General features: G+C 45.0%; 1 protein-coding gene across 1 annotated transcript in view; it reads left to right on the plus strand.

The window, feature by feature from the left end:
• The window catches only part of TENT2 (terminal nucleotidyltransferase 2), a 125,585-nt gene that overhangs the window by 995 nt on the left and 112,325 nt on the right, over positions 1–12,265 (plus strand). The window contains exon 2 of the mRNA XM_075325773.1: positions 6,332–6,460. Coding sequence (XP_075181888.1) covers positions 6,332–6,460 — 129 coding nt within the window. The remainder of the gene's footprint in view (positions 1–6,331; positions 6,461–12,265) is intronic.

Here is a 12,265-nt window from a genome sequence, read left to right on the forward strand (position 1 = left end):
AGGGGGACAGTGTGTGTGTGTGTGTGGTAGAGGGGGACAGTGTGTGTGTGTGTGTGGTAGAGGGGGACAGTGTGTGTGTGTGTGTGGTAGAGGGGGACAGTGTGTGTGTGTGTGGTAGAGGGGGACAGTGTGTGTGTGTGTGTGGTAGAGGGGGACTGTGTGTGTGTGTGTGGTAGAGGGGGACTGTGTGTGTGTGTGTGGTAGAGGGGGACTGTGTGTGTGTGTGTGGTAGAGGGGGACAGTGTGTGTGTGTGTGGTAGAGGGGGACAGTGTGTGTGTGTGTGGTAGAGGGGGACAGTGTGTGTGTGTGTGGTAGAGGGGGACAGTGTGTGTGTGTGTGGTAGAGGGGGACAGTGTGTGTGTGTGTGGTAGAGGGGGACAGTGTGTGTGTGTGTGGTAGAGGGGGACAGTGTGTGTGTGTGTGTGGTAGAGGGGGACAGTGTGTGTGTGTGGTAGAGGGGGACAGTGTGTGTGTGTGTGTGGTAGAGGGGGACAGTGTGTGTGTGTGTGGTAGAGGGGGACAGTGTGTGTGTGTGTGTGGTAGAGGGGGACAGTGTGTGTGTGTGTGTGGTAGAGGGGGACAGTGTGTGTGTGTGTGGTAGAGGGGGACAGTGTGTGTGTGTGGTGCTAGTAGGGGGACAGTGTGTGTGTGTGGTGCTAGTAGGGGGACAGTGTGTGTGTGTGGTGCTAGTAGGGGGACAGTGTGTGTGTGTGGTGCTAGTAGGGGGACAGTGTGTGTGTGTGGTGCTAGTAGGGGGACAGTGTGTGTGTGTGGTGCTAGTAGGGGGACAGTGTGTGTGTGTGGTGCTAGTAGGGGGACAGTGTGTGTGTGTGGTGCTAGTAGGGGGACAGTGTGTGTGTGTGGTGCTAGTAGGGGGACAGTGTGTGTGTGTGGTGCTAGTAGGGGGACAGTGTGTGTGTGTGTGGTGCTAGTAGGGGGACAGTGTGTGTGTGTGTGGTGCTAGTAGGGGGACAGTGTGTGTGTGTGTGGTGCTAGTAGGGGGACAGTGTGTGTGTGTGGTGCTAGTAGGGGGACAGTGTGTGTGTGTGGTGCTAGTAGGGGGACAGTGTGTGTGTGTGGTGCTAGTAGGGGGACAGTGTGTGTGTGTGGTGCTAGTAGGGGGACAGTGTGTGTGTGTGGTGCTAGTAGGGGGACAGTGTGTGTGTGTGGTGCTAGTAGGGGGACAGTGTGTGTGTGTGGTGCTAGTAGGGGGACAGTGTGTGTGTGTGTGGTGCTAGTAGGGGGACAGTGTGTGTGTGTGTGGTGCTAGTAGGGGGACAGTGTGTGTGTGTGTGGTGCTAGTAGGGGGACAGTGTGTGTGTGTGTGGTGCTAGTAGGGGGACAGTGTGTGTGTGTGTGGTGCTAGTAGGGGGACAGTGTGTGTGTGTGTGGTGCTAGTAGGGGGACAGTGTGTGTGTGTGTGGTGCTAGTAGGGGGACAGTGTGTGTGTGTGTGGTGCTAGTAGGGGGACAGTGTGTGTGTGTGTGGTGCTAGTAGGGGGACAGTGTGTGTGTGTGTGGTGCTAGTAGGGGGACAGTGTGTGTGTGTATGGTAGTGGAGGGACAGTGTGTGGTGGTGGTAGTGGGGGGACAGTGTGTGGTGGTGGTAGTGGGGGGACAGTGTGTGGTGGTAGTGGGGGGACGGCGCGTGCGTGTGGTGGTAGTGGGGGGACGGCGCGCGCGTGTGGTGGTAGTGGGGGGACGGCGCGCGTGTCTATGTGGTGGGGGGGACATGCCATTATGTGCTGGGGGTGGGACAGTGTGTGTCTGTGGTGGGGGGGCGGAACAGTGTGTTGTAGTGGGGGGACAGTATATGTTTCTATGTGGTGGGGGATGGGACAGTATGTGCTGAGGTGACTGTGTCTACTGTGGGGGGGACAGTGTGTAGATGGGGGAGCGAGGACAGTGTGTGTGTGGTAGTGGAGGACAGTATGTGTGTCTGTGGTGGGGGATGGGACAGTATGTGCTGGGGTGACGGTGTGTGGTGGGGATTGTCTGTGTAGATGGGGAGCGAGGACAGTGTGTGATGTTTGGGGTGACGTAGGAAGGTGACAGGGCAGAGGTAACCCACACCCACTTGTGTGCCATCACAGCACTGAGGAGTATATGCCTGCTTGGGATCTGCACATTAAGGCTATGTGCGCACGTTGCGTACAGTCACTGCAGAAATTTCTGCAGCAATCTGAAGAGCACATGTGCGCTTTAAATCGCTGCAGAAATGTCCGTAGTGAAGCGGATTCCATGCGCTCTGCCTGCAGCTCCTCCCATAGACAGAGCAGGAGCTGCCGGCAAAGCGCACGGAAGAAGTGACATGTCACTTCTTAGAACGCAGCGCTTCGGCAATAGCCGAAGCGCTGCGCTCTAAAACGCCACGTGCGCACGGCCCCTGCACAATCTCCATAGACTGTGCAGGGGACGCAGGACGCATGCAGTTACGCTGCGCTACAAAGCGCAGCGTAACTGCATGTATTTGCGCAACGTGCGCACATAGCCTAAGACACTGTAGTGCTCTGTCAGCACCTTTTAATCGTTCTTTTTACCAGGGTCGTCCCCATGTAATGTGGTGGATCTGTTCCTCTGAATCATTGGGCCTGGACCATTACTTCTGTTTTATGATCTCTCCAGACTCATTCATATAAATGTTTGCTGTTTTTCCTATAATGTCCTCACTTTGCTCCATTCCATCCAGTCATGTTCTCTTTTTTTCCCAAAAAAAGAGACTGAACAGACTCTTCAGATTTTTTTAAAATTTTCAACTTACGCAGTTTGGCGCATATTGGATGCTCATTCACTCTCTGGATTTGTCTGTAAGCACGACATGTGCCCAAAATACAGGAGGTGACCGACTCCTCTGGTGGAAATGGATACAAAACAGAAATGTTAGCCTCAGCTTGGTTTCTATTTCCATTCACTTTTTGGACACATCTAGTTTTTTGTCTTCTTGCAAAATCTGTTATAAGTAAATATGTAAACAGAGCTTTATTTAAAAAACAAACAAAAACCTACACAGGAAGCGATAAATGAATACATTTCACATTGTCAGGTTGTGACCTGGAAGTGTGTGGCATAGCTGCCATTACAGCTCCATCAAGATCTCCCCAAGATTAGGAATAGACAAGGGGGATGTGTAATCCCTGAATCGGGCAGTTTTAAGGAATTCACGAAAGCTGGATCTTACCCCGTCGTGTCTGATAAAAATGATCTCCCTGGAAAGAGAAGAACGATCTGACCAAACAGAACTCTCTTAACGCTGTAGATTTCCTTGTAACGTCTTAGGCTGCTTTCACACATCAGTTTTTTTGCAGTGCGGCTCAATCCGGCTCAAAAACCTATGCAACGGATGCGGCGAAAAAAACAGATCTGTTGCATAAGTTTTTCCATGCGGCCCGTCCGTTTTTTGACGGCTCTGATTTGATACTGAGCATGCGCAGTTCAAAAAAACGCATCCGGCCACCGGATGTTTTGTTTTTTTGTTTTTTTTTGTCGCAGGACGCCGCATCCGGCGTCCATAGGCTTGCATTGTAAATCGCGTCGGATCCGGCGCGATGCGGTTTTTCGCCGCAGACAAAAAAACGCTGCAAGCAACGTTCCATCCAGCCGCCGCATTGGCTAAATATGCCGCATCCGGCAAAAAACCGGACGCAACGTAAGGCCATGTGGCACAATCCGGCGCTAATGCAAGTCTATGAGGAAAAAACCGCATCCGGCGGCAAAAAAACAAATGCGTTTTTTCTACAAAGAGCCGGATTGTGCCTGATTGCAAAAAACTGATGTGTGAAAGCAGCCTTAGGAATGTAATTTGTGAGGTGTATGGAGGTGCCGTGTTTTTAGCCTCGCTGCATACAACCCACATGAAGTGGAAGAAAACAAAAACTGTCCTGAGAAATTCTACGAGTGCCCACATCAAGAGACCCGGACTAAATCGTGAGGATTTTGCTGCCAATTTTCCTGCAGTCTTAAAAAAAAAAAAAAAAAATCACTTGCCTCAGTTGCCGTTTTCTCCATTTTTAGCTGTGTTTCCATGATTGTCTTGGTGGCTACTAGTTTATATTTTGTGTAATGGACGCATGGGATGGAATGTCACTATATTGAGGCCAGGAAGCGGAGTATGTGACCGCACAGGGGACTAAGGCTAAGTTCACACAGGGCAATTTTTGGTGTGTTTTTTGAGGTCACAAAGATTTACCTAAATGCATGCATTTCCTTCTCCCAGTAAAGTCTATGAAATTTCTATTTTGCTGTCCACACAGTGCATCTTTTGTTGGCTGCATCTTGGCTGCGTTTTTCAAGATGCAGCATGTCAATTCTTTGGCTTTGTTCACACTAGAAAAAGGATTTTTCTCAAGAAACTTCTTGAGTCTGAAAGATCACCGCACTTGCGGTCAAAAACCGCACCGAAAACCGCATGCGGTTGCACTGCAGTTTTTGGTGCGGTCTTTCCGCAGGTTGGTCCCTGCCGTTTTTTACCATTATCTATGTCAAAAACAGCAGGTATCTGCAGAAAAGAAGTGACATGCTCCATTCTTTCTCAAGAATTTCTGCAGAAAGAATGTTCTTGAGAAAAAAAAACAAAAACGCAGTGTGCGCACAGCTAATTTTTTTTCTTAGGTTTTGCTGGGGAATGTCTGCAACCATTTTCTTGAAAAATTTCGGTAGCAAAACCGCAAAAAAAAAACCGTGGGTAAAGCCGCAGTGTATGAACAAGACCTTTTTGTGTTTTTTACCGCGTTTTTGAGCTTTCTAGTCAATAGATTTCATTTACAAAACGCGGTAAAAATGCATGTATTTTTGCTGCGGTGCATTTTCAGAAAATGAGTTGGACTCTCAAGATGCTCTCAAAATGCACATAACAAGATGCCCTGTGTGAACATAGTTTAACTTGTAGTTGGCTTTTTTCTTTCATTGTGAACTTTGCAGTAGAATGAACAAGTAATCAACATATAAAAATAAAATCTATATTGCAGATTTTGACTTCACGGTGAAGATTCACAATAAGACCACAGTTTATAGAAAGAAAAAACAATCCCCAAGCAGGTCATTTTATACACTGAAAATAACCCCCAGTGTACAGGAGAGAATATTACATTCTCACCTACTTTTTTTTTTTTAAATCCCAAAAGATGGAAAATTACGTACGTGTAATTATGGCCTTATAAAATGAAGCATTCAGTAACGAAAAGGGTTTTTTCTCACACTGCACTCTTATCAGCCATATGATCAGCGCTTAAAGTTGCAGTGACCCCCCCAGTGTTTACTAAGACAGTGGGCCTGTAATCCAAAGTTCATCCTCCTTGTACAACCACAGTCAGAATATCTGAATGCAACTGTGGTCAAATATATGGCACTTAAGAGATACAGCTGGAGACCTTGCCAGGCGATTCCCCTCTGTCCTATAGCCAGTGGTTGAATACATTGGTGTCCATATTTGCAAACCTTTTAGTCCCTATGTATGTAAAATGACACACAAGCCACTTGACAATAGAAGAGTGAATATATTTTTGTGTATGCAGCCCCTGTGCAGACCAGTGTGTCACTGGTTACAAGCCATAAATCATATGTAGTTTGATTCTACATTAAAGGGAACCTGTCACCAGATTTGGGGCCTATAAGCTGCAGCCACCACCAGTGGGCTCTTATATACAGCATTCTAACATGCTGTATATAAGAGCCCAGGCTTCTGTATAGAACATAAAAAACACTTTATAATACTCACCTAGGAGGTCGCTCGGTGCAGACTGGTTAAATGTGTGTCTCCGTTCTCTGGGAACGACGCCTCTCCTTTCGACCATCTTGGTCTTCCTTCTTCTGAAGCCGGGGTGCATGACGCGTCCTAGGTCATCCACACTCGCCGGCATTGAGGTCCTGCGCAGGTGCGCTTTGATCTGCCCTGCTCACAGCAGATCAAAGTATTGTAGTGCGCCTGCGCAGGACCTCAATACCAGCCTGTGTGTATGACATACGACGCTGACTTCAGAAGAAGGAAAACCAAGATGGCCGAAAGAGGAGGCGCTGGTCCCAGAGCGACCTCCTAGGTGAGTATTATAAAGTGTTTTTTTTTTTTTTTTTTCTGTTCTACACAGCGGCCTGGGCTCTTGTATATGGCATGTTAGAATGCTGGTGGAGGCCGCAGCTTATAGGCCCCAAATCTTGTGACCGGTTCCCTTTAATGTGTTACCCCCTTCTGTGCTGAGTGTTTTGCCCAAGTTCAATGTGTAGGCTTCCAAATAGTAGGGGCATTTGGCCGGTATCAGACCTTATTGGGTACAGGTGTAGTCATTTGGCTTTAAGTACAGTTGAATGTAACATGTTTTTATAACATTTACTCTTTTAGCCTCTCTAGGATGCTGATGAGTGGCAATGTCCTGACGATGCCTCCGATGTCCCCACAACCATGGTCTCTTGGCAATCGCAGCCCCCTAATCAATCCGGTCTCTTCACCTTCACCATTCCAAAACAGAAAGTGAGTGCCACCAATCGTCACCATCAGCTGCTTGTTGTATGGTCTGTATGTCATGTGTGTGAATAGCAACATACTGTACTATCCAAACAGTCAGACATTTGTCTGTGACAATAAGTTCTGGAGATGTCCTCTTTTGAGTATCCTACATTTGTTGGACATCGTTTTCACTTACACTTTAAACCTGACGTTTACATCCACTATCTAAAAAGACACATCTGCACGTTTTTCTCACTATCTGACATGAAATCAGAATAAAACTTTCCCATTTTAGGTCAATTATTAACCAAAATTATTTATATTTACCAAATGCCAGAATAATGAGAGAGAGAGAGAGAGAGAGAGAGAGAGAATGTTTTAAGGCATATTTTATTACTTTCTGCAAAGTCAAGTTTACATACATTTCATCAGTCTTTGATACCATTGCCCTTAAACTGTATGACTTGAGTAAAACATTTTGGATACAAGCTTCTCACAATAGTTGGTAGGAATTTGGGCCCATTCGTCCTAACAGAGGTGTATCTGAGCCATGTTTGTAGGTCACCTTGCTTGCACCTGCCTTTTCAGTTTTGCCCATAAATGTTCAATAAATAGTATTCAGATCAGGGCTTTGTGATGGCCACTCCAAAACATTCACTTTATCTTTAAGCCACTTTGTAACCAGTTTGGCAATATGCTTCAGGTCATTGTCCATTTGGAAGACCCATTTCCGCCTAAGCTTTAAGTTCTTTGCTGATGTCTTGAGATGTTGTTTCAGTATTACCACATAATCTTCTTTCCTCATGATGCCATCTATTTTGTGAAGTGCACCAGTCCCTCCTGCAGAAAAACAACCCCACAACATGATGCTGCCACCCCTGTGTTTCACAGTTGGGATGGGTTGATATGCACATGTCTGACCAAAGCACGTTCATCTCTGGTACACAGAAACAGTCTCCTTCCTACCCAGTATGAGGGTTGGACATTCCCATCTTGTGTGTACTTGGATATAATTGTACAGATGAATGAGGCACCTTCAGGTATATGGAAATTGCACCCAAGGATGAACCAGACTTGTGCAAGTCCACAATTCTCTTCCTGAGATCTTGGCTGATTTCTTGACTTTCCCATGATGCTACACAAAAAAGCAGTGTGTTTCATGTGTGCATCAAAACACATCCACAGGTGTGTCTCTAACTCAGATGTTGCCAATAAACCTATCAGAAGCTTCCAAAGACATGACCACCTTATATGGGCTGTCCCATATTGTTTAAAGGCATAGTACTCTTAAGGGGGCTTTACACGCTACGATATCGTTAATGTTTTATCGTCGGGGTCACATTGTTAGTGACGCACATCCGGCGTCATTAACAATATCGCAGCGTGTAATACTTACCAGCGACCTCAAAAATGGTGAAAATCGTTCACCATGGAGAGGTCGTCCCAAACTCAAAAATCGGTAAGGGTTGTTTATCCAGGTGGTACATCGCTCATGCGGCAGCATACATCGCTGTGTGTGACACCGCATGAGCGAGGACCGTCTCCTTACCTGCCGCCGGCCGCAATGCAGAAGGAAGAGGTGGGCGGGATGTTTACATCACGCTCAGCTCCGCCCCTCCGCTTTCACTGGCCAGCCGCTTAGTGACGTTGCGGTGACGTCGCTGTGATGCCGAACGTCCCTCCCCCTTAAAGGAGGGATTGTTTGGCAGTCACAGCGACGACGCCGACTAGGTAAGTATGTGTGACGCTGCGTAGCGATAATGTTCGCTACGGCAGCGATCACAAACAATCGCATGCGCGACAGGGGCGAGTACTTACACGCTTGCTATCGCTACAAATTGCTAGTGATATCGCTACCGTGTAAAGCCCCCTTTAGTGTGTGTAAACGTTTGACTTTACAGAAAGTAATAAAAATGCCTTAGAACATTCTCTTTTTCATTATTCTGGCATTTGGCAAATATAAATAATTTTGGTTCCTAATTGACCTAAAACGTGAAAGGTTTATTTTGATTTCATGTCAAATAGTGAGAAAAACATGCAGATGTGTCTTTTTAGATAGTGTATGTAAACGTCTGGTTTCAACTGTATTTGGCCAAGTATTTATAAGAGCCACCATATGCAGTTGCGAGCATTGGGACAAGTACACCACTTTGTCATGCTTTTTTTTTTTTTTTTCCCAACTCGGGCATTTATTAATGGACCTTTTTCCAAGACAACTTAACAGACTTTGACTATTGTGTAACATAACTGCAGATTTCAATACAATTCAGGATAATCATGACAGTAGAATACTTTTTTTCACTATTTATTGGCAGGGCCTCCATGATGTTTTGAAGCTGATTGTGTTTGTGTGGTTTATGCTCATTATAACTTATTATATTTCTCAATAACGCTTAGGCTGCTTTCACACTACGTTTTTTTTAACATGCGTCATGAACGTTTTTTTGCTGTAAAAGTGGATCCTGCTTTTAAAAAGAAAAACACATGCAAACGCATGTGTTATTTTGCAGGATCCTGCCACTTGAAGTTTATGGGCGGGCATTGAAGTCATGTGATCGGGAGTGAGGGGAACTGAACGTCATAGACTGGGAGCCGGCATCTGACAGCTGCAGACACTGATAAAAAGGAAAAAACATCAGGTAACTAAGTTAAGTGCTTTGCTTGGTTACCCGATATTTACCCTGGTTACGAGCGCCGCCGCTCTCAGGCGGGGGAGAGAGAGACTGATCACGCCAGGCTGGTTTCTGGGCATGCTCAGTAGAGCAAGCAGGATCCTGTCTATCAGCATGCCAGCGTTCACATGCGTTTGCGTGCAGTATAGTCAGGATCCAGCAATTTGCAGTATTTGGACGCAGCTCAAAAACGGTACAAGTAGCGTTCTTGAAAAAAGTTGAAAAACTGCAAGTCGCTGAATCCTCACTATACCGCACGCAAACACTTGTGAACGCATGTTGACGCGAGTCCATTGCAAATGCATTGAAATGAAAACGCATTTCCACTGGATCCGTTTTTGCGTTAAAAAAAAACGTTCATGACGCATGTTAAAAGTAGTGTGAAAGCAGCCTTATGTGTCAGTATTCTGAGCAGTAGACGCATTAAGGGAGATTTATTAAAGGGGTTGTTCGGTCTTGAGCTACAAGTCTGCACTCGCTCTACTTTCCGGCAGACTTGTGAATCCTCACATCTCCTGTACCGCAAGCTATGTAGATTCTCTGTCGACAAGAGCGGCCGCTGTTACTCCAAGTATATGTTTTGCATACTATGGGCTACATTCAGACCAGACTGCACAAATAGTCTAGTTGGCACATGACCACATATATGCAAATTGTATAAATTCACATGCCCTCCACTTCTGGCACCAGAGAATCTGCACAGTGGGCGTAATATGAGGTTTTCCAAGGCTGCAGTCATAGTGAGTGCAGACTTGTTTAAGACTGGACACCCCCTTTAACTCTTCATGAATCAGGAGAATTTGACTCCAGCACACCCCCACATCAAGGCCGCCGTGAACAATGCTGACCTTGATGAATCTGGGCCATTATCTTTATATTTCATTTGGTTTCCAGGTTGTTCATAGACTAGTATAGCTGAAACAGAGGCGTTTTGTGATCATTGAGGACTACTGCTGTATCTGACCGTGGCCTCTGTGTTGTGCTATGACTTTGTAGTTTTGAGATTCTGCGGTGTTTTTGTTTTCCCAATGCATCATGGTATATACACGATATCTGTAGCTCTTCCTGTTACTGATTTTTTTTTTTTTAAGCTTAAGAGGCTTCTAATTCTTCTGCTCCTTACAGTTGAGGTTATGGATGCATCTTCTATCACCACATCTCCTGATTGGAATCATTTGAGTTTTTCCGTTCTCTGTAATCCTTCTTTTTATGTAGTGATTGTTACCTGTGGTCCTGACCTTAGTGTATTTTTCATTCTAAACAAGTCACATCTGGATGTCTCGTGTGTACCACCTGGATGAGAAGTGTCCTCAGAGGATGCAGTTGTGAGGCACATCGGGATCTCCACGGGGCGCTTACAGCTGCTTGTTAAATCAAAATAGCTTAGAAAAAACAAAACATTTTCATATCTGTGAGATGGCGTTTTCTTATCGACCTCGATCTTAGCAAGCCTGTTTATTGGGCTATGTTCTTATCACGCTTGTGATGGGCATTTAAAGTAAGCCCCTTTACATATATGCTGTATACTAACGTGTCCATAAATTAATTGTTCAAACTTTTGAAAAGCGTTTATCTATTTGCACCTATGTTGTTTTCCCATATACATATGTCCACTGTTGTATCTGATTAACTACAGTACATGAGCTGGCAATCTGTCATAGTTCGGTCTACGATTGATTGTTCTCAGTGAGAGAAACAAAATTATAATTTTGTAGTTGTGATACCTTTTAATGGCTAACTAAAATAAAATTAAAATGGTGTTGCAAAGCAAGCTTTCCAGACATCTCTGGTCCCTTCATCATGCTTGGTATGACAAAATATGTGAAGAAACACAAATATATACACAAACAGAGCAGAGGGATGGCATAATAAAAGAATATTTAAATAAACATTGAGCTTAGAATGTGACTCCTTAATTAGCTTTGATTAGTGGTATGAAAGGTTTATTGTCCCAAGAATCAGAGGCATGGTGCCCTAGCAGGCTCTAGAGCAGACTCCTCAGATTTTGTAGTGAGTCATATTAAAAGGCAACTTCAGATCACCAAGGGTCAGAGTACAAATTTGTTAAAATGTTTAACTGTCCAGTCAGGACTCAACATGTCAGGAGGATTTATGACCCACTACAAAATCTGAGGAGTCTGTTCCAGAGACTGAGGGCACCAGACCTCTGATCCTACATGGATATTGGGACAATAAACCTTTCACACCGCTAATCAAAGCTTAATTAAGGCTTTGTGCGCACTAGACCGTTTTACCCGCGGATTTGCTGCGGAAATTTCTTGAGAAAGCTGTTAAATCTTTCTGTAGACATTTCCCAGCAAAACCTATGGAAAAAAAAAATAGGTGTGCGCACACTGCGGATTTTTCTCAAGGAAAGTTTCTTGAGAAAATGTTCTCGAGAAACTTTCTTGAGAAAATGAGCATGTTCATTATTTCCTGCGGATTACCCCCGGATTTGCACTTATCCATTCATAAAAATCCGCGGGTAATTCGCGGCAAAGCCGCATGCGTTTTTGCCGCGAATTTGGTGTGGATTATTTCCGCAGATGCAAGAATCTTCAGCTCCCAGAATGTCTCTCAAGAAAGTTTCTTGAGAAACATGACATTTCTAGTGCGCACATAGCCTTAGGAGTCACTCTCTAAGCTCAGTGTTTATTTAAATGTCCTTTTATTATGCCATCCCTCTGCTCTGTTTGTGTAATATTTGTGTTCAGATATTGTCATACCATACCTGATGAAGGAACCTGAGATGACTGGAAAGCTTGCTTTGTAACACCATTTTATTTTTATTTTAGTTAGCCATTATAAGGAATCACAACTACAAAATTATAATTTTTTTTTCTCTCACTGAGAACAATCAATCATTTCTCAACTGGCTAACACGGTACCAAAACTTTTTTTTCTTTTGTAACTAAAAAAAAGTTCAGTCTACGACACCTGAAACAAGGGAGTCTGCGTCTACTACTTAAGGGCCCCATACACATTAGACTAAAGTCGGCTGAACCCGCAGATATTGAAGGGTTTGGTTGATGGTATAATGTGTATGTGGGCGCCAGCTGACCGATGGCCAGGAGAGATGTCAATCACACATGTCTGATTTTAGACTTTTGCAGTCTTCTTTGGACCCAGCTTGTGCCAAAAATACACTTTTTGGCAA

Source organism: Anomaloglossus baeobatrachus, chromosome 1 (assembly GCF_048569485.1).
Source record: "Anomaloglossus baeobatrachus isolate aAnoBae1 chromosome 1, aAnoBae1.hap1, whole genome shotgun sequence".
Taxonomy (NCBI): Eukaryota; Metazoa; Chordata; class Amphibia; order Anura; family Aromobatidae; genus Anomaloglossus; species Anomaloglossus baeobatrachus.